At 37.8% G+C, this 23,642-nt stretch overlaps 1 protein-coding gene across 4 annotated transcripts; it reads left to right on the top strand.

Annotated features, from left to right (window-relative positions):
• The first annotated feature begins 906 nt into the window (after positions 1 to 906).
• On the top strand, positions 907 to 15,789 carry ORG1 (OBP3-responsive protein 1). Of its 4 annotated transcripts, XM_086564198.1 has the most exons (14): positions 907 to 1,302; positions 1,384 to 1,427; positions 1,507 to 1,585; positions 1,664 to 1,780; positions 2,218 to 2,400; positions 2,497 to 2,583; positions 7,921 to 7,971; positions 11,095 to 11,201; positions 11,296 to 11,383; positions 12,360 to 12,440; positions 12,538 to 12,614; positions 12,884 to 13,019; positions 13,611 to 13,673; positions 14,972 to 15,789. In XM_086564198.1, exons 1-14 carry the CDS (start codon positions 1,012 to 1,014, stop codon positions 15,602 to 15,604), a joined length of 2,037 nt encoding a protein of 678 aa, XP_086420324.1. In that variant the 5' UTR covers positions 907 to 1,011; the 3' UTR covers positions 15,605 to 15,789. The 4 variants fall into 4 exon arrangements, with proteins under 4 accessions (XP_086420324.1, XP_086420326.1, XP_086420325.1 ...); XM_086564200.1 differs by lacking the exon at positions 2,218 to 2,400; XM_086564199.1 differs by lacking the exon at positions 7,921 to 7,971.
• The last annotated feature ends 7,853 nt before the right edge of the window (positions 15,790 to 23,642 follow it).

Raw genomic sequence — 23,642 nt, 5'->3', positions numbered from 1 at the left:
AGTTTCCCAGCACTAGAATCTCCAAACTTCTCAATTTACTGAAGAGATTCATGAAACTAATTTCAGGTTCGACGAAAAATGGTCTTTCATGTGCCAGTAAGTGTTTTCCGCGTTCAGCCGAACAAAGCATCTACTTACATGCTTAGAGTAGGACCTGTAAATAAACAATTGGAGTATTGGACGTGGATGTTACTAAATGAAGAACAAGAGGAAAAAGAAAAAAAACAATAATGAGGTATCCTAGTAAGCTACCTGAGCCGTGGTTCCATGACACAAGCATCTATGAAATTATAAGGAATCACAAGCATTGTTGCTAACCCACAGCTACGAGAAATAGCAACTTTTACCATTTTGTATTTAGATGGATCCAAAAGTACTATGCAAATCAAGAGCTCTTGTTTCAATGGACAAGGCATTCATTATATCGTCAGGACTCAGGAAGCAACACTTTCATGTCAACTCCGCGCTTGGTGGATTCCAACTAAACATTATATTGATAGACCTGAAATCAAGGATTTTCCACAACTGAGGATCAAGTACCATGACTTGCAAACAAGAGGCAAATGAAGTATCAGTGCTTCCCATCCCACTCTCCCAAACACACTAGCAAGACAATATGTGTCCCTAAGCTCCTTCCCTCGTTTTCTTCTCTCAAATATGGATTTGGGCCTACTTATTGGACCTCAAACCCGACCCATTCGGTACAAGTCGTAACGTATAAAAATTTTCAAACGGTCCACCTGGTTTTGTCCTGATGAAAATAAACTCAAGAAAGAAGATAGATCAAGACCATGCGTTGAACACATGGTGCAACACTTCCACCTTCTCCTGACACGCAACTCTCTCACGCTCTCTATTTAATTATTATTTATATAAACCAATCACCTCCTCATTTCTTCACTCTCACGCTCTCTATTTAATTATTATTTATATAAACCAATCACCTCCTCATTTCTTCACTCTCACGCTTCATTATTAAATTAGCCACTCCCTCTTTTTAATAATTAAACAATGGCACTATGTGGGGTTGGATTCAAATCGGGGTTAGAAACTATTGACATGTTGTATACAAGTGTCAATTTATTAACTCGTAAACAACGATTGGGAAGAAGATTGAGCTGTAAACGGAGTTGGGGAATAAAGTGTTGTGCAGAGAGTGTTGTTTCGAGTTCGGGATTAAAGGGGAGTAGTAATGTTCAAAGTGTTGTTGTTGATGATGATGAAGATTTGGGGCATGTGATTAAGTTTTATATGGATGATTTTTTTGTGTGTGATAGTGTTAGCATTGGACTTGGTGGAAGAGTATGTTTCATTTCTTTGATACCTTTTTTTTTTTATTACATTATATTAGTTGCACTGTTGTGACTCTTCTTGTTTTTACAGGGGGATGAATTGGTTTTCGAAGCTATGGTGAGGAATTCCCAGAGGTAATGGTTTTGTTTGAATGGTTTATTTTATCTTAACTAGAAAGTATATAAAATGAAATGATATGGAATGGCATTGCAGTCCTTTGTTTAACAAGAGAGTGGTGCTACGACGATTTACTAGTTCACAAGCTCAGCGGAGAGGGAGGCGAGCTGTAGAGGTATATTTTGCTTACTTTGCTTGTTATTATTGTACACTTATTGGAGTTATGTATTGCTTGATGTGAAATTCTTTGCAGGTATTGAAGAAGCTTGCTCGCCGCAAGCTTTTGTATCATTCATACTCGATGCATGTTCATGGCTATGTGGTTCCATCTGGTGGTATGGATCAAAGCTCGTTTACCCTTGTTCATGGGGTGAGTTTCTCTTGTTGTTCTAGGAAGTTATTTTAGTTTTACCAAGTAATGGTAAGGCTTCAATGTATATAGGATGGGGCGAGGGTGTGCTCAACTTTTCCGTCGAAAAAAAAAACTAGTTATGGTAGTGTTAATTCAGCCCAAAAAATATATTTGTAGTGTATGTTAGTTGTAGCAGCCCCCCTTGAGTGGCAATCCTGGATCCGCCTGGATGGCAAGGCCGCGAGGTTCCTTATTCCTTCTTGCATGTTGTGCGTTTCTTATTTAAAGTATGGAGATTGAATATAATTTGCAAAACTCACATGCCCAACAGGCCTTACTGCTTATCTCACCAAGACCAAAAAATAGGCTATCTACTCGCACTCAATTAATGCTTTCACTTTCATATACCCCATTTAGAATTGAGTTGAACCATCCCAGCTTCCTTCTCTCTGCAGTATCATGGAAGTTTTTCTCTGAGACATTGGCTTCAGCGCTCGGACTGGCTACCTACATTAGAAGCAACTCTATCATTGGATGAGGAGCGAGTTAGGAAGGTGGGAGATGACACTGTTGGCGGGCCTAAAATTTCGCGATTGTCGCGAATTATCCGGATTTTAATGAGGGATCTCTTGATTGGAGTGCGTATTTGTAACGTAAATCATAAGAAGTTTTAGAACGATACACAGCCATGCAAGAGGATGACTTCTAATGATTCTCTTTTTCATTTTCCTCAGGTCAACTACTTGCATAGCCATGGACTTGCTCATACTGAGTTAAGACTGGAAAATTTGCATATCAGTCCATTGGATCATCATATCAAAGTAAGCTGCAATTTTTTACCCATTTCAGAAAGTTAGCTAATATAATTAGGAGTTATAGTTTCTAAAGATTCCCTTGCTTGCACATAACTTAAATGACTAAGCTAGTTATCGTGCATTATGCAATCTTATGTTTTCGAAAATTTCTTTGATCTTTGTATGTAAAAATAAGAATTGAAGATATATTGATATAATATTACACCTTTTAAATACATCAAACCTAACATATTTCAAGTGCTCAGGTTGATTTTAATGAGTTACTGTGTGATTCTTAACGTTCTAAGTTTTGAATGAGGATCTATATATAGATGTGAAGCCAATGAAAGAATTTTTTTTTTTGTCACGCGTGTAGAGAGCTATGCCTACTCTTTACCACACATTATCACCACCTCCCCTCCCCCCCCCACCCAAAAAAAAATGTCAGAATGTCTAAACATTAAAGATCAACAAAATTATGCATTTATTTCGTTGCAATTCACAAAACTTACAAAAGAGAATAATTGTCATGTTATGCCTCTTCCCTCAAAGATATACACTACTTAAGTCCGGCATCTTAAGTTGGACTCACTGCCCTTCCACCATGTTATCAATATATCGAAACACTATTAAGAATCTAAGATGGATAAACTGACGAAGTTAACTAGTTAAGCCATAAATTGATACTCTCTGTCTTACTTGTCTTACTTAGGGGTGCAGATGGATACTTTACGGATCGGATATACCATTTACCACATCCGAATCCGAAACATTAACTCCATCTCTGAAGGATATCGACAATCAATATTCGTATTCGAAATCGAACACGCTATTGGATATCGGATAATTCAATCCAACTTTTCAATTGATACAATTACAGAAGCAGAACTTTAATCAAGAAAACTACTTCATGTGCTTATCATTGTTGTGAAAGTCTTACAAATGGAATCAAAGCATCGAAAAATTACACAAATCTTCATCTAAATCCTGTTGAGTCGATGATTCCAGAGTGACTTGCTATTATAAATTAAGTAAGTTGAATATCTTGGATAGAGTGAGAAATGAAGCTATGAAGAACAAAATGCTGACAAAGATAGACTGGATCGATCTTTTCTCTATAAGAAATGATATAAAAGATAGAAGAAATACATTGAAGGTTGAAACTAATTTTTGAGTTTAATTAAGCATGAGGGTTTCTCACGTATAAGTTAGACCTAACTATTGGGATTTGGGAAATGACCATTTGGTCATTCAAAATATTGTTTTGCATAATGCGTGTATAATTGTATTTTTCTCGAGATATTATCCGAACGGATAACTCAATTACCGAATCCGTATCCGAAACCCAAACGAATAAAAAAATGTATACGAATCCGAATTCAATATCCGAAATTTTTGGATAATATCCTACTTTTTGAATACAGATGTGAATCGAATTCGAATTTTCGGCCATCCATCTGCACCCTTAGTCTTACTATTGTCTATCTACATATCCTAGTCCACAAATCCACAACAATTCAACAAATTGTTAACTTCCTATAATGTTATAAGTCTATAACCCCATTATCATGTGGAGAAAACTAGAAAAGATTAACATTGAAAGTTTTTTTTGGGTGATTAGAATTATACAAATTAACCGGTTTTCCTTTGGGCCTTTTGGCTATTTGTTTTAGTCTTATATGCCCATCAAACATTCAAAGACACATTTGTCCATTTTTAATGGTTTTGGACTCAAAATAAATGATACTTTTGTAAGGGCAAAAAGAGAAGTAAAAAAAATATTGGTTTATTGGAATGTTTTTTATTAGTTTTTTTTTCCATAATAATTTTTTGTTAATTATAATCTCACTATAGTTGTGAAATTTTTTGGAGGTGTGGTAGTGGAAGTTTGCAAAAAAAATTGAGGGATGTGAGTCTTTATAGTTTGAAGATTTTTCTAGGCAATTAGTTATGTAGTAGTGGAGTTTTTATAATCTCAGGGGTGCAACCAGCCCCACACGCACCCCCGTAGATATATGCCCCCGCACAAAGCCGGACTACAAACATTTATAGTATAGTAGTGAAAACGTTGTCGTAATCATTTTTTGGTTCTGCCACTTATATGAAACGTATGTCTGATAAAATATTAAAATCCAAATAGTGCAATATTTTTAACATGAATGTATAGAGATAGTTCCCTACCACCCAAGCGAGTAGGTGTAATCCTTGAAACATGACATATTGTCGCCACCTAAGTAGTCACATCGCCTCCATATCAAAGAGCTACTTCTACGAAGGTTCACTTTGGTTCACCTAAGTAGCCACTCGCTTTCTTGACCCAAAGGCTAATATCACCGGAAGCTAATTCGATGGAAAGATAACCGGCTCTAGAGAAATTATGCCCAAAAGCTATCATAACTAGCTCTGTAGGTGGTGCTTGTAAAATTTGAACTCGTAACGTCCGTCATAAATGTTAGAACCGGTGTTTGGAAACAGGAAGAAGATGAGAATAGAGGAAACAACAACTACCAAGGTGTGTTAGACACTGTCCTTAAGAAAAGGTTTTGCCCCCTTCGAACAGTGCAGAAAGGCTACATCAGGTGTCTTCCTCACAGGATACAATGGTATATAGTAGACTGATATGCACTTAAACAAGCTACTCTCAAGAACGGCAGTACAACTCTCTCTGGTGGCTTAAGTGAGAAGAGAAAGAAGATGCTTTAGGGTTTGATATTCGAGTAATTAGATCTGGACGTGAGTCCTGGTTTTATAGAGATTTAGCCATCGTTTGGTTTCTAAAACAGTATATGATATTACTGTAATTAGGAAACATAAACGTGGTGGAGAAGCAAAACACTTTAGGGAATTGGCCAAGCCCACTACCTATTAACTTGTCACACACAAGAAGCCTAAGCCCAAGCCCGAACCCAACATGATGCGACTCGGTTCAGTGTGGGCAGGCGCGCGCATGTAGCTTTGTGTGCGTTCCTCCTCCTAACACAAAAAGATTTGTACCCTAAAATACTGGTGCCTTACGGGCTTAAACTAGTCATAGGGAAACATGTCTTATCGCATGTGAAAGTGGTAGATTTAAAATCTTTGAACCAACATTCCTTTGTAGTGAAATAAATGACATGCACCCACATTGCTTTTTCCTTTTGTGTGTTTGTTCTGCCGTGTTGCGCTCTTTTGCCCTGCGCTACCTCTGATTCATGAATGCTATAGAATACATGCCCAAATATCCATAAGAACAGGCCTAGTTCTACATTCATATAGGTGGATTTCCATCAAGTGTACATTGCATTTTAAATACACTCTCATAATAAAATGGACTATGAAATCCAATAAAAGTAAAATAACTCATCCTTACTCACTGCAATTCTAGTTATACAATGTATACAATAGTACTATCTCGCCATAAGGTAAGACGTCTCAAAATTAAAAGACGATAGTATATCAGGACGACAAGGTGACTTGTTTTTCTTTTTGAATCTACTTCATGGGATTACCAATCGCACAGATAGGGTTGCCCCTATATTTTAGGCAAAAGTCCCATCCCCCTTGACGTTTCAACCACTTGTCTCCTGTTAAGTGGTTTTGTCAAAGGATCGGCCAAATTTAACTATAACCTCACATAATCTAGAGCCACTACTCCAAATTCCAGCAGCTGTTGTTTTATAGACTTGTGTCTTAGACATATATGTCTGTTTTTCCCATTGTATAGTTTGCTCTTTGCCTTTGCTATTGCGGCTTGACAGTCACAATGCATAGGTACAGTTGGAGGCGATTTTGAACCAATAGGAAGATCTACTAAGAGGTTTCTAAGCCACTCAGCCTCATCACGTGTTTTATCTAAAGCAATAAGTTCGGACTCCATGGTTGAACGAGCTATCAAAGTATGTGTAGAAGATTTCCAAGCAACTGCACTTCTACCAAGAGTGAAAATATAACCACTACTGAACTTGATATCATTAGAATTAGATATCCAGTTTGTATCACAATAACCCTCTATCACAGGTGGAGTTCGTCTAAAACATATGTCATAATTCATTGTTCCTCTCAAGTACTTGGCTAATCTCTCTAAAGCACCCCATTGTTCTTTACTAGGACAATGAGTGTATCTGCTTAACCTGCTAACCGCATAAGCATTGTCAGGTCTAGTGCAATTCATCAAGTACATGTGACTACCAATAATTTTGGTATATTTAGACTGAGAAACATTATGTTGATTATTATTCTTAAGTTCACTATTTGCCTTATAAAGTGTCGGCACAAGCTTACTATCATAATAGTTAAACTTTTTTAAAAATTTCTCAACATAATGCTTTTGCGAAAGCATATAGCCATCACTGTTTCTGATGATTTTGATTCCAAGAATCACATCAGTTTCTCCCAAATATTTTATCTCAAATTGGGAGGATAAAAACATCTTGGTATTTCTCACAACATCAAGGCTAAGACTCGTGATGAGGATGTCATCCATATATAGACAGATAATCACATATGTTTCACATCAAAAGATTTAAAGTAAATATATTTATCAGCATCATTAATTTGATATCTATTGGACATCATTACACTGTCAAATTTTTCATGTCATTGTTTTGACGCTTGTTTCAACCCATATAAGGGCTTAACCAATTTGCATACCTCATGCTCATTTCTTGGTACTATAGTACCCTCAGGCTAAATCACATATATTTCTTCATCAAGATCAACATTTAAAAATGCAGTTTTCACATCTATTTGATGAATAAATAAATTATGAATAGCAGCTAGAGCCATTAGAACTCTTATAGAAGAAATTCTAGTTACAGGAGCATAAGTATCAAAATAGTCAATGCCCTTTTTCTGGGAGAATCCCTTGACTAATAATCTAGCCTTGTATTTATCAATGGAGATCCACTTGTTTTTTTATGAAGATCCATTGTAAAGTTTAAGTTTAAGCGGAGATAGAATTATCTCCCATGTATGATTAGATATAATCGAATCTAGTTCTCGAAGTTAATTGCATCTTTCCATAAATATGCATCTCTAGAACCCGATTGCCTCATTATAATGTTACAAGATCATCATTAATCGAAACGGTAAAAGTCATCAACAAAATTGGTGGATTTTCTATCTCTTTTTACTATTCCAAATTTCTTGTTCGAAAATTTGTGGATTTGTTAATTGTTGTTCACTAAGGAGCAACTAATCTCTCAATACCGATTTTCAAAAGAAACACATTCTCAAAGAAATTAGCATTTTTACTCTCTATAATAGTGTTAACATCCACAAGGTTATTATCAGATTTTACTACTAAAAATTTATATGCAACACTATTATGAACATAACCAATGAACACATAATCAACAGTTCTAGGTCTCACTTTTCTCTTTTTAGGTTCGTTTACAAGAACCTTTGCAAGACACTCCACATTTTGAAATATTTCAGGTTAGATGCATGACCTTTCCATACTTCATATGGTGTTTTATCCCCTGTTTTTTTGTTGGGTATTCTATTTAGCATATGGCAAGCAGATAGAATTGCTTCCCCCCACAAGTTCAAAGGAGCCCTAGAACTAACAAGTATAACATTCATTATCTCTTTTAATGTTTTGTTTTCCTTTCTACTACTTCATTAGACTTCGAGAGCATTATGGGGAGTAGTTTCATGAATTATGTCATTCTTGTCACAAATGTCCGGAATGGGTTGGACTCATATTCTCCACCCCTGTCAGACCGAAGTCTTTTAATCTTATGGTTAAACTAGTTTTCAAACCCGACTTGTTTGTACTTCGAAACATCTCATCTCACCATGATTGTTTGCCTCATGATTGTTTCTAAGTAAATATATCATGGTATATCTAAAGAAGTCATCTATGAATGTAATATAATAAAACTTCCCTCCTCTAGACATGGTACTTCTAAATTCACCCATATCAGTATGAATAAGGGTAAGTAATTCAGTTTTATCTCTAGAAACAAGTCTGCAAGGTTTCTTTGTGGCTTTAGTCTCGGCACATATTTCACATTTGTCAGTAGAAAAATAAAAAATATTAGAGAATAAACCACATGCTTTCTTCCTTTTCATATATTGAACATTCATATGTCCTAATCTATCATGTCATATATTAAAAGAGTCGAGCAAATAATCAGAAGCAGATTTATTCTCATTCATAATAATGTTGTCAAGTATAAGTATATTCAGCATGAAAAGACCACTATTATTACAATAATCTTTCCCAACAAAACTCTCATTCTTACTCAGAACAAACTTATCACTTTCAAAAGACACCTTGACACCAATTTTTTCCAGTAGAAACATAAATTAAATTCTGACGAATCTCGGGAACATGGAGAACATTACTAAGTGAAAAGGGTTTTCCCTAAAGTTAACTTCAGAATAACCTTGCTTGTGCCCTCAATAGGAACAACCTTGAGTCACCCATATAGACTTTTTCATCTAATCTGAGAAGGCTTCAACATCACCACAGATGTGGCGGGTAGCACCAAAATCTAGTACCTAGTTCTTCTTCCCAATAGCCATAAAAACCTGGGACACTACAACAACGATTATATCATCTCTCTCAACTAAATTAGCGTTGGGAGGATCATCTGTGTCCTTGTGCCTGCACTGAAAAGCTTTGTGTCCTGGTTTACCACAAACATAACAATTTTTATTGCCAGTACTACTCATTTTAAAAGAAGGGCCTTTGACTTTGAAATTTTATTTCTTTTCAAGTTTTGCTTAGAGTATTTGTTGGACTTGTTAGGATTACCTTCAACTATATTAGCTTTGGAATTGAATTCCTTAGCCAATACGTCATCCTGAGGCTTGTTCTTCTCCTATATGTGAATGTGAATAATCATATCCTTAAGAGTCATATGTCTGCATTTATGCTTCATACTATTTTTATAGTACTTCCAAGACTCGTGAAGTTTCTCAATTAAACATCCTACAATAAAGGGTTCCGTAAATTAATACCCACGGTTTTGATCACCGACTAGCACATGAAAATCATGGATTTGAGACGTTACATCTCTATCCTCTCTCATTTGAAACTTAAGAAAATTCCCTACATCATATTTTTTAGTACCAACATCTTCAATTATATATTTCTTGTTCAAACTACCCCATATTTGATGTGCGTTTTTAGATAAACAATAAATATCAAAAATCTCATTAGGCAGGGTACTCATAATTGCATGACGACATTCTTTGTTATCTTTTATCCAAGCAGTATGATTTCTTTCGAAATCAATAGAACCCTCAATGGGTGCAGATTCAGTAAGATACCTCGCATAGTTAAGGACATCCAGGGTTGAAAACACCCTCTCCTTCCAACGCTTGAAGTGAGAACCGTTGAAGGATTTAATCTTGGACACAGGTAAGTTGCGAGCAGACAATATAGGCGCAATATCAAACAGATTAGAAGTGACTTCAATGACTCCAGAATTCGTCTTGTCAGTTTCCTTGTTCGATGTGTTTGGTGGTGTAGACATCTCGAAAGTCTTTCCTTAAGATTGTTAAAACCGGTGTTTGGAAACAGGAAGAAGACGAGGACAGAAGAAACAACAGCTACCAAGCGCGTGTTAGACACTATCCTTAAGGAAAGATTTCGCCCCCTTCAAACGGTGTAGAAAGGCTACAACAGGCGTCTTCCTTATAGGATACAATGGTATACAGTAGACAGATATGCACTTAAACAGGCTACTATCAAAAACAACAGTACAACTCTCTCTAGCGGCTTAAGTGAGAAGAGAAAGAAGATGCTTTAGGGTTTGATAATCGAGTAATTAGATCTGGATGCGAGTCCTGGTTTCATAGAGATTCAGCCACCGTTTGGTTTCTAAAACAGTATATGATACTATTGTAATTAGGAAATAGAAACGTGGTGGAGAAGCAAAAACAGACTACCGACTAATATGTCACACAAGAAGCCCAAGCCCGAACCCGACGCGTCACGACGCGACTCGGTGCGGGCAGGCGCGCACGTGTGTGGCTTTGTGGGCGTTCTCCTTCCTAACACAAAAGTATTTGTACCCTAAGGGTGCCCTTATGCTATAGAAAGTCTAGATATACTTGCAAGGTTAGTGGCGGCTTACCAGTGTGGGACTATCACCAAAGCACAAAATGAAGAACCACTTTGCACACTCACAAGTAGTTTGAAATACCTCAAGAGAATTCCAACAATAAGGGGAGGGGAACAAAACCGTTGAGCCAATGGCTCATGTGTAGTGATCATGAATGATATCACCTTGAGGTCAGTCATCCGATATGAAAGTATACAAGTGCACTAATTTTCTCGCATTAATATTTTCGTAAGCAGGTTATGATTTATACTAGGTTATATGGACACGCCATATTTTGAAAAAAAATCCGTGTCCGATACGTATCCATGTGTCCGTGTCTGACACATATTGCATGTAATTTACCTCGAATTTTGATATTTTGCCATGTCCGACAATTCATATCCGTGTCCGATACGGCGTGTCAATGTAACCTAGGATTTATACAGACCTGACCTGATTGTTTGTTGAATCTTTTTTTCTTTTTAACTCTTACGTCAATCAGGTAGGGATTCTGGGAAATGCTGCCGATTTCTATGATACCGGTCCAAAAAGTAGCACAGTGGATAACAATATGGACAGGCGACAGATGATGATTGCATTTGACATGAGGTATGTTGAAAAACATAACTTCAGATCTCTACGCATTTGGTTTGCTAATGCCAGAATGTTCTTGAAGTTATTTTCTGTTTATATGTTCTGCAAGATGTGTTGGGTTCATTATGGCAAAAATGGTGTTGCGCGAGCTCATGGATCCTCTGATTTTCACAAAGTTCAAAGCCTTCCTGAATAAGGTATAATAATCGGAAACTCTTCTTTCTTTTTCCTGGAAAAATTTGCGACTTGACTTTACCCTACCTTATTCTTTATGGTCTGGCTGTCTGTTTACATTGGAGAGCTCCAACACAAGATTTTGACATTAGCACTACGTTTTTGTATGCTATATCAGTCAACTTATTGTGGTTATCGGCTGTGGGATATATTACATATAAGAGGAAACTCAGGCTCTGTACTGGGCTGAACTGGGTGCTCGGTGCAACTTTAAAAAATGGAAAACTTCCATATATTTGTTCTAAAATTTTCTCTTGAATGATAATGAGTTTGACCAGTTAAATATACTCACTTTAGTATAAGGTTGATGATGATTGATTTTATAAAAATTTCAGGACTGCTTTCTTTCCTTATAAAGTAGTCGTTGTTCTTTTTAGCGAGGATGCATGCAGTAATAAATTGCTAGTGATTTTATACTATGTATTATTCATTCATTCTTTATGAAGCTCAAGCTTTAGAATTAGCTGAACAGCCTTTGACGTCCATTTGGGCCCACATTCAGTGACTGAAGGGACTCGTTGTCCAATTGTCATTATACTCAAACGTGGATAAGATCTGAATTTACTACTAGATACAATGTTTTTAAACAAACTCTCAACTAGATACAATGTTTCACAAAGCCTGCAATACTGGTTTGTGGTTTGGGTGATTGAATTTTTGCCTTTATAGCTAAAGGATTCCTTCCAGAATATTGAGTCAAAACTGAGGAAACATTTTCCCCGGGTTGCTAAAATGACCACTATTCGTGTCATTCTTGCCTTGGCTGCAAAAGTGGCCCTTATTTCAACTTGACGTGAATAAGAACTTTCTCCACATAGATCTGCAAGAAAAAGTTTTTATTCAGCCTCCTCCAACTCCTGGCTTCTCTTCTCCTGGGAATCCTAACTTTGTATGCAAGCTCAAGAGAGTTTAAGTTCGTTTTCTTATCTGCAATTGTAGGGAAATGATCCGTCATGCTTGCGTGAATTCCTGTTGCCAATTCTTTGTGCACATACTTCGTCGGGAAATGCTGGATTGCAAGTAAGACTTTTTGAACTTAAAAGATAATTCTCATCTATTGTTATTTTGTGTACCTTTGTGGAGAAATGAGCAAATAATTTTGCTTCGTTTCTTGCAGATTCTTGATAGGAATTGGGGAGCTGGTTGGAACCTTTTATCATTACTGCTGGCAACAAAATCACATGGGAGAATAACGTAATCATAGATTTGAGTTCGCTTCAGGATATCACTTAGTTACTAGTTGGAAGAATTTCCTTGGTTGATTTGGGTGTAGATAGTAGTGCGGCAATACCATGTTTTGTTCACATCTTCCTATTTTCTTTGATTCTTTTCTTTTGTTATCCAGCAATGTCGTTTTCTTACAATAAAATCACTAAAGTTTATGAAGGTGGCCTTATTATATCGTGCTTATAGTGTATGAAAGTAATAACGCATTCTTATCAGTCTTTTAAATCGTATTGCAGTTGTTTAGATGCTCTGAGACATCCTTTTCTATGTGGACCAAGATGGAGGGTAGCTCCATCGTTGGACCTCATCAGATGGGGCCTAGGTTCAACTGCTGTTCGAATTACGGAGGAATATATTTATGGAAGGCAGCAGGTACTTGTGATTCTGTAATATGGCTTAGCTTTTTATGGGGCCCATGTAGTACAAATGAAATATATCCAACAGTTTGGCTCCAGCAGGGTTTTCCTTACTGAAAATAAATGACATTGGAAGTAATTAGTCGATATGGCTTGTCTAGTTGTCTTCGATGCCTTCTCATTATTTTTCTTTTTTTTAATGACCAGAGGAATGCTATGTTTAGATGGTTACAATCTGTATATCCATTTTAGAAAATTATTCAATCTTCCCTGTGAGTTTTGGTTAACATGCTGTGCTTTGATGCTGCTTGAATAGATGTGAACCATAGTTAGGCTATAAATTTGGAATTGAGAACGTTTTTTTCTAAGCCTTTTGATTATATAGCATGACTTTTCTCATATATATCACGCATTGACCTTACCTTTACCGATCAGGAAAAGAAGAGAGAGAGAGAGAGAGATGCCTTATAAGTAAAAATTGAAAATCTGTCTTTCGCTCTTCAGTTGCATTAACTGGGGAAACTCATCGTCATGTATATGTAGGTAAGTGATCTTAATATTACTATAACAGAGAAGTATGCTAATTTGGATCTCGTCTTATTGTCAGCGAAATAGGCTTGCCCACTTCATTAAATTGATGGAAATGCTGAATCCTTATCCGAAGCCAAAGGTAGCTATTTGTGTTTACATTTCAAGCTATGTTTTATTTCTGTTCTTTCTTTCTTTCTTATGTGAATGTTGCATACTTGTCAAGTGACAATTTCTGTACATACCATACTGACTGGGGGGCGCTCAGGTTATATCACAAGACATCTCGGGGCTCTAGACAGGAATAGTTTTAATACAACTGGACTGAATACCAGAGAAACACAACCTTATTTAACTCTGGTGCTTCACACCCATTCAAAAGCCAAAGTTGCCCGTAACCCACTGCTATATCCTCTCTCCTTTATCCCTCTCGTCTCCCTTTTCGGAAAACATACAACTACTGAGGGAGAATAACCCAGTTACCTACTTTCTTCTATGTGTAGAAAATGGTACACATGCCATATTCTGGGTAACGTGGCGGAGGGGTCTTTCAAGTCAAAAGATTTTCATCTACTATTGGCTCTGCTACAAGATGTGAAGATGAGACTCGCCATTTGCAAAGGATGTTGTGAGGCCATTATTTTGGGGTCTTTATGATTATAGCCCCCTGATTCGTTTAAATAGTGCTCTCTACCATCAACATAGTTATTTAGCTGTTTCTAGTAGTAGTCAGTGATGAATCTAGGGGACTGACCCCAACATCTCCTCCCAAAAATAAAAAATATGGAAAATTTCCATTATGGATTGTAGTAATAGTAAATTAGTAATTGTTAAGGTAGTATGGTCATCAAAAAATAGTTAAAGTAGTAGATGGAACCAAAATTCTATAGCAACCGAATCTTTTGAACCGAATTTATGAACACAATGACGTGGCACTCATCAGGCAGGGGGTGCGTGTGTATTGGTCAAAGAAGTACTGATAATCAAGGTCTCTCTGCTTGCCACGTCAGTGTGTTCACAAATTCGGTTCAAAAGTGTGAGTTTCTGTAGAAACACTCGTAGATGGAATGCTTGAGTCTATAAGAATTTGCTACTCTACTCCACTCCCCCCCCCCCCCCCCCACGGCCCACGCAAAAAAGAAAAAGAGAAATCTCAGATTCCTGGCTCCATACCTGCAAGTGATTGGATGCATCATTGTCTGGACCATTACTTTGATAAATAACGGGCCATAAATTGTGATGGTCCCATCTGAGTAGCTCTCTTTGTACTGTTTTACACTCTTCCCAACTGTAATTGAAATTGTGTTTCTTAGTTTGTTGTTAGCATGTAGGTGCTCAGTCCTTGATTATCACAGATCTATGGACGGTGAACCATTTTAATTTTAATGATTCCTATAAATTTTGTTATTCTTCCTGATTTCAACTCTCTTGATTGTGTAGAATTGGCTTAAACTCCTACCAGGAAAATGGAGATTGTTGTACTGTACCGGGAGGCATATTGGCTTGACTCTTCGTCAGCCTTCAACAAGAGTTCTTATTGATGAGGTGCATCTGAGTGTTGTACGGGCAACAGATAAGATTACCAACTTTATATGCACTTCGGACATCAACTTCAGGGTCATGCTTGGTATGGATTGGCCGCATGACAAAACAGGAATCACGGGGAGACTGCAAGTGAGTTCACTGTTCAGATTAACTGCTGGCAAGCGGCTATACCTTAAAGAAGAGATGGTAAGTGAAAAACACCAAGGAGAACTGCTGAAAACTCAAGATCCTGTTTCTCATAAATCATCTGGAAAGTGGAGGAGAACTAGCCCAATCAATGACCTTCCATCGAGTCTTCCGGTTGTCAAGCTCACATCAGGTGAGATCGATGTAACTATGAGCCTAGATGATTCATCACTACAAAAGGTTAGTGTGGCTCAGAATGTTATTCAGGAAGTGAGAATGCAGATCCCACCAGAAATGTTTGATCTTTCAAGGCTAGTTTGTGGGACCTATGCAGATTCGAGGCTCTTGGTTGTTCGTGGTGTGAGTGGATCTGCGCTACTCTTCACCCGGTCATGTAGATAGTCATTGTTTGCATTGTATCTCATACTGTAATTATCTCCTGTATCATATGATTGTATTTAGTCAAATGTTTTAGTTTGTAGGAAATAGAATTCACCATTAACAGCTGTGTATAAAATCAAAGAACAACTCTTTGTACAATGTATCAGTGTTTCGTTCTAATGTTACTACAGAATTTACGAAGTTTAGTTAATGATGCCCGGTAATCCTACTCATCTAGCCTCTCCATTCTCTCAAGCATGCCGGAATGGTTCATGCCTTTCACATTGTAATTATCTAAAGGATCGTGAAAGAGCAGCAACAGACACTATTTAGGTTCATTTAGGGTGGACATTTCGTTACTTATCCAACTAAATATTGTCGCATGAGATGCAGGACTGTTATTGTACATCGGAGACATCGATTGTATACTAAATAACAGATCTCCATGATTATTGATATCCCCCTTCGCCTATTTTTACAACTAACTTATGATATGAAAATCATTTCTGCGCCCTTGCTACTTCGGGCCTTAGATTTCTGTGATACTGCAGACACCATATTGTTTTCTGTGTGCAGAGTTGAAGCTGAAATTCCAATTTTAGAGGAACAAATGTGCAATCTGAAAGTTTCCTTCAAGCCAACCATTTTAAGTTGCTAATCGGTTGTAAGCATCCTTTAAATTTGAGATTACTTTGTTAGTGAGACATTCTGTTTCTGTTCATAATGTGTACACGGACCAACTTTTTAGACCTAATATTGTGACTCGCTATTTGGACAACTTTAGTTGCAATACACACGGACACGCATCTCTATGTAAATCAATGATTACTATTAGTAGGTCAGTTAAGTAGGTCAAATTAGTAGGTCTGTGTATCATTGCTGATTAAGGATAAAGACAGGCCAGGCAAGTCCCATGAAAGATCAAGAGATATTTGCCAGACTGACATGTTCTTGCAGAGGAATTGTTGAACCATGCGTGTAAAATGTTGGCCCATACAAGGGATTGCTTAGCAAAGTATAGCGAAAGAATGACTTAGGTTCTGCGTAAATGTTGTTAGGCCTTTGTTTGGTTTTGCTAAAAGGCCTTATTTTACCAAGTGATCGGATTATTGGCTCCTTTGTTTGGTTACAAGGCAAATGACTTTAGAGCATCTCTTTTAACTTTTATAGTAGAAATGGGCTTGAGGGGTTAGAGGAAGTTCTCACCTGGTGGTAATGTGGTATGAAAGTGATGGAGGACTTGATGGATACCACAACAACATTCGGGGGACGATTATTGTTCAATAAAACTCGAGCGCGAGTTTTTTCCTACATTAGGGGAATGATGTAGGACTTGATGGGCACCTATGGTTTGCTTTCACTTGATGGTTCCTCCACTAATTGATAGGCACGCGCCTATAGGCCGTTTTAGTTCCGTGTTATTTTGGTACAATAAGTTGTGGACCTTGTGATATACATAGAAGGGCAATTGAGTCTTTATTTGAGTCATGTTCAGGTCGCATATAAAATTAAGGCGGTTTTAGGGTTTGTAAACACAGTTTTTGGTTTATTAATATTATTCTAGTTGATTCTTGGTTAAAAATTGATTCTTATCATCGTTTCACGGTTAGAAAACGATTCTTTGATTGTTTGTGAACTAAGGCCGCGATATTTTATATCAGAAAATAATGAGACTATGAATCTCACTTGGAAAGTATGTAATTGGAAATTTTCAACCAAGTTTTTTTTACTAGTAAACTAAAATAATTGGGAAACTTATAAGAGAGGCCGTGTCAGAGACAAAGTAAGTGTTGTGACTTTGAGTGAGATCCTCACATTTGGAAAATAACAAGAAAGAAATTTCAGTTATATGAGTGGGACATAAAAATCAGACAACCACAGTCCCTACTCCCTAGTGAATATAGAAGAAAGTGGTCAGTAAAAAATTTATAGAGATTTTGGTAGGAAGACTATTTAGCGTCCCCACCGAGATATACAGAACAAAGTGTTAGTAAAAAAAAAATAGTGTCAATCTTTTATAGAGATTTTTGGTAGTGGAAATATCTATCGAGATTTAACTCTTAGGGGCTATTTGTTTTTTCGGGTTAAGTTATAAGAGGTTCTTATAATATGGTCTTATAGAGTGGTTTGTTTTTCATTTTAAGTTTATCTTATAAGCACTTGTAAAAATAGAAAAAACAAATACATGACATCCTATAGATGGTCATTTGACAAATATAATTCTGTTTTACATCACATTTAACTTGAATAGATTAATTTGAAACAAGCGTATAGTTTGATTTTCGGTTTCAAATCAATTTTGATAATTAGAATATTGATTTTAGGAAACTATCTTAATTGGCGGTGGTGGTGGTAGTGGTCTTAATAAAGATGGTGGGTGGTAGTGGAGGTGATGATATTGGTCTTAATAAAGGTGATGGTGGTGGTAGTAGAAGTGGCGGATGTCTTAATAAAGACGCAGTGGTGGTGGTGGTGATAGTCTTAATAATACGGTGGTAGTAGTGGTGGTGGTGGTGGTGGTGGTGGTGGAGGTGATGACATTGGTCTTAATAGCACGGTTGATAGTGATGGTGGTGGTGGTGGTGGTGGTAGTGGAAGTGGTGGTAGTTTTAATAGCACGGTGGTGGTGGTGGTGGTAGTGATAGTCTTAATAGTACAGTGGTAGTGGTGGTGGTAATGGTGGTGGTGGTGATGATGGTGGTGGTAGTGGCGGCAGTGGTGGTGGTGGTAGTCGGTGGTGGCTAGGGCAATGGAGTTATTTGGAAAATGATAATGAAAAGGGAAGAAGAGAAATGAGGTCAGGGGTATATAGACAGGGTGTTTGAGTCATTTTTCAAGTTATAAGACTTATAGAATTGAAGTAGATCTAATTTTGGTACTTATAGAATTGGAGCCTCTTATAAGACATTTCTAGTAGAATGCCTAAAAACACAAACCAAAAAAATGTCCAAAATCACGGGGCCACATCTTATAAGAGGTTATAAGACTTCAAGGTCTTATAAGAGTCAAAAACAAATGGCCCTTTAGTGCAAGCATCAAAATTTTGCTCCATTTGTTGGTATACCAACAGGCAATAGCAGCCATAGAGACCAAATTCCACAATTTGGTGCTTACAATTTTGTCAACATTTTTGAACCTTTTAAGATTGGTTAATACGCCACACGACCACATATATCATTTCATATGACAAGATGCCCGTGCCTACTGACTGCAAGGCCTCAATGTGCCCTTTATTCTTGTTTCCCCCGACCATTTTTGTTTAAAATGAGCCCATGTTTCAAGGCCCATAAAGGCTCAGCATTATTATTAACTTTTTTGCAGTGTTCTAAAAAATGCTAAGCGGTAGTCGGACGGTGAGAGAGCGCTGGCGCTTTAAATTTCGTCTGGGCGATTGCTGGACGGGGGACGGGCCAAAGCGCTAGGTTTTTTTTTTTTAATATATATAGTAATACACACCTATACTAAAGAAAATCAGTTACCATAACTCAAAAAATAAACACAAACAAAAATACTTTACAAAAATGCATAATAGTTAAAGAATATAGACTTCATATAAAAACATACTCTTTGTTATAGTGACATATAATTTACATTAGACTTTAGTTTTTTTAACTCATTCAAATCTTAAGCCTACACAAGTTTTTAATTTTCGACATTTAATCACTCGAAAAAAAAAAAACTTGACTGGACCGCCTAGAGGTCGCCTAATCGGTCCGCCTAGACCCACCTAGTTAGTCCACCGATTTTTTAAATGACTTGGGCCTAGGTGAGTCTGTTGGGCACCGCCTAGCGCCTAGAGACCGCCTAGGCGGCCGCCTATACCGATTTTTAGAATAGTGTTTTTTTGTGTGGGGTGGATGAGGTGAGAAAGACTTTTTAACTCACTCCTCATGATTTTTTTGTGGTTATGGTTAGGGGGTGTGCCTACCACGTCTCACCTTATGACGTGGAATCTGCCCCCCCACTCATCTCTATTTTATTAGATACTAGTATTTGCCCATGCTGTACGACACAGATATGTACGCTTTCGGCACCCCCGACGCGCATCCGCCCCCTATTTTTTTTTAAATGAGCTCATACTCATGTTTCCATAGCCCAACAGCCCATAAAAGTTCAGCCCAAAAATAGTCTAGGCCTTTTTTGTGTGAGATGGGTAAGGTGAGAAAACTTTTAAACTCACCTCAAAAAAACTAAAACTTGTTAACTCACCCTAGAAAAACATTTTAGTGGCTATGGTTAGGGGGTGACACTACCACGTATCGCCTTATGAGGTGGAATTTGTCAACTCACTCCACCCTTCTTTGTTATATAGACTAGTATTTGCCCGTGCCGTACGACACAGATATGTGCACCTTTGGCGCCCCCGATATGCATCTGCCTCCCGTACGACATATGTACGCGCGCCTTCGGCACCCCCGACGTGCATCCCCCCCCCCATACGACCGCGGATCACGCGTGCCGGTTCCCCCATGCATCTCTACCCCCGTGACGGCCGCGGATCGATCGCGCCCGGCGCCAAAAACCAAGCATCCCCCTATTTTTTTTTTTTTTAAATGAGCCCATGCTCATGTTTCCAGAGCCCAACAACCCATAAAAGTTAAGCCCAAAAACAGTCCAGGCCTTTTTTGTGTGGGGTGGGTGAGGTGAGAAAAACTTTTAAACTCACCCCAAAAAAACTTGTTAACTCATCCCAGAAAAATATTTTAGTAGCTATGGTTAAAGGGGTGGCACAACCACGTATCGCCTTATGAAGTGGAATTTGTCAACCACTTCACCCTTCTTTGTTATAAAGATATAGATAGTATTGTGCGTACGACACTAAAAAACCCTAGCATAAGCCTAATGAAAAAACTCCAACTGCCCACCCAAAAAGTCTAGCCGCATTTGTTGACTTCAAACAATGATTCAGTACTCCTGTTACCACTTATTATACTGTTCACTCCCCATAAGCCCTAAGATCCGCCACGTTATAAGCATTATAAGTAGATCCAAATGTTAGGGTTGGTTTATAGGGCCCCACACCACCCTAATTTGTTATATAGACTAGTATATTGCCCGTGCCCATGACACTGTTTCAAATTAGGCTCAAAAGAACCCCAACCAACTGAATGATAAAAGTCTAGCCCACAAAGTAGTCATTGTTGACCAAATCAACAATGATCCAGTACTCTTTCAAATTAACATTTTAAACTGCACATCTATATAACAAAGAAGAGAGGAGTGGGACGACAAATTCCACCTCACAAGGTGATATTTGGTCGTGCCAACCCCTCACCATAGCCACTAGATTGTTTTCCGGGGTGAGTTAACAAGTTTTTTGGGGTGAATTTAAATTTTTTTCTCACCTCACCCACCCCACCCAAAAAAAGTGTAGACTGTTTTTGGGCTGAACTTTTATAGATGTTGGGCTCTAGAAACATGAGTAGAGGGGGGGCATGGATGCTTCTAAAGCGCGATATCTATCTATCGTCATCGGGGCGGCGGATGTCGTCGGCGCCCGAAGGCACGCATATTTGTGTCGTACTCTGGAAACATGAGTAGGGGCAGATGTGCGTCGGGGGAACCGGCCGGGCGCGATATATGTGCCGTGATCGGGGTGGATGTCGCGTCGAGGCGCCGGCGCGCGAATCTAATGTCGAAATGGGCGGATCGCATCGGGGCGAAGGCCCGCGATATCTATCGCCGTGGGGGGGTAGATGTGTCGTCGGGTGCCGGGCGCGCGCGAAAGTATCCGGCCATACCGGGGCGGATCTTGGGGCGTCGATCCCGTGTCGCATCTGAGGCGGATGTAATGCGTCGACCCCCACGGAAGGCACCGATATCGTGTCGTAAAGGCACGGGTAAATACTAGTATTTTATAAGACTTTGGATTTGCCATGTCATAACTTGTGAGAAACATTTGTACCAATCGGATGGGGCCCTATGGGCCCCACACCAAACTTTTTTATTAAATAGACTAGTATATTACCCTTGTCGTATGACAAGGAAAATCCCAGTCCATACGGCGTTGATTTATAAAAAATTGCAATTGATGAGTCCCACAAAAGCCCAGCAGAAACCCATTGCAACCGAAACCCAGTCCCAAAAAAGCCCAGCTGCACTTGTTGACCATTATCAGCACACCCCCCATTATGACCGCGTACCCCACTAACACTCTTGGATGCTCCCCGTCACAAACAAAATCCAAAGGTTGGGATTGGGGTGGTTGGCCCCACACTTCCCTTATTAATTTGTTTTATAGACTAGTATGTGCCCGTGTCGTACGACAGTGATCAACTCATCGCGCCTTCGGCGCTATCGTAAATGCGACATATCAACACCATCACTACCTAGTGGGTATCGCAACATTGATCAGCTCATCGCACTTTCGACACAACTCATAAATGGGACATAACACCACCATGCACCAAGGACCTAGTGGGTGCCGCACTTAGTCCATTGTTGTGACTTAAGGTCCAACTCTTTTTATTTTCAGTTAAATACTAACAGACCTAAATAGTTAAAAGCCCATCCCATAGTCCAACAACTATTGTTGACTAACATGAGAACAACACTAACCCCACCACAATAGTATTGTATTTTACTTTATTATCAAGTGTGATTGAGTGGATCACATACAAAGAGAGTAAACAACTCAAAGTGTGGAATACATTAGATTTGCCATGTCATAACTTGTGAGGAGGATTTGTAGTCGTCGGATAGGGCCCTGCAGTCCCCACACCGACATGTTTTATTAGATAAAAGATAGCCAACATTTTTTTAAGCCACTTTGCTATATAACATTTTTTTTTTTCTGGTTTTCTTAAATCATACAAGTAGCGAGCGACAAATTTGGTGGCATCAACAACTATGTCTTCATAAAAATGTCGGTTTTTATTTGTGCTTAATCCACAATGAACAGTCTAATGAATTTTGCAAAAGTGTTTTCATACAATAACTCATCAATCTTTGAATAATCTAACAGATATGTTGGGCCTTCAGTTGAGGAGCTATTGAATTTTTTCAACAAAGATTTGAATGGATGTTTGCTATGAAGGAAAGATGAGAATGGAAATAGAAGAAGTGTAGGTTTTCAAAGAGAGAAAATAAATTTTTAGTCTTTTATTTTCACCTAGAAGGACATAAATCAACATACAATGCCACTATGTCACTTTTTCTGTCTGTAGATGGTTCACAACTAAGTTTATGTCGGTAGCAGTACTCAACACCTTGGTATGTATGAGAAACTAAATGAACCATGTCATTAACACCCTCTCGCGATGCATATATTATCATCTTTAATATATTTGCTAGTCTTTTGTATATGTCAATGTTAGTATATACTTTCAAGTTCTTAAAGGATTAAAGTTAATAATATAGCACACATAAATAAGATAAGTGACTCAACTTTGTAATGCACTTTAATATTGTCTTCAGTATAGTTCAGTGTAACATCCAAGTTGCAGAGGTTTATTTGTTAGTGCAACATTCGTGTTGCAGTCATTTGATCAGTGCAATAATCATGTTGTAGCGAGTCAATCAGTGCAACGTTAATGTTTTAACCACAATGTACTTTAACCATAGATTTTTTTATGCACTAAAAAAAAAATGTTTACATCAATTCTAATCTACTATTGGAAAACTATAAAATTAATTCCATATTCAAAATAAATTCCAAAATCTTGTAACATAATATCCCAAAACCAAAACCAAATATTTCACTTTCTCTTTTTGGTTAATAAGAGAATCATCATGTACACTTATGACATAAGCTTTCACATGACTAATAAGATCTAAGCTTTATTATATCTTTTATCAAATAAATTCTTTAAATGAGATTCAAAAATGAAAAACTCGAAATCAAATAAAAAAAACAATTTGAGAAATGAAAGTGGAAATAGAAAATTTGAGAGAGAAAACGAAGAAGCCGTCATTAATAGGATTTGAAAGAAGTAGGGACTAGGGATTATGAGTTGAAAAGAAAATAAATATGGAAGAAAGAGGTAAATTTGGTATTATAAAAAAAGATTATCCAATTGGATAAATGACTTTATACGGCAATTTAACGTGTTTGATATTC

The sequence above is a fragment of the Coptis chinensis genome, chromosome 6 (assembly GCF_015680905.1).
Source record: "Coptis chinensis isolate HL-2020 chromosome 6, ASM1568090v1, whole genome shotgun sequence".
Lineage (NCBI taxonomy): Eukaryota > Viridiplantae > Streptophyta > Magnoliopsida > Ranunculales > Ranunculaceae > Coptis > Coptis chinensis.
Note: the sequence above shows the minus strand (reverse complement) of the source record. Positions and strands in the feature narration are given on the sequence as shown.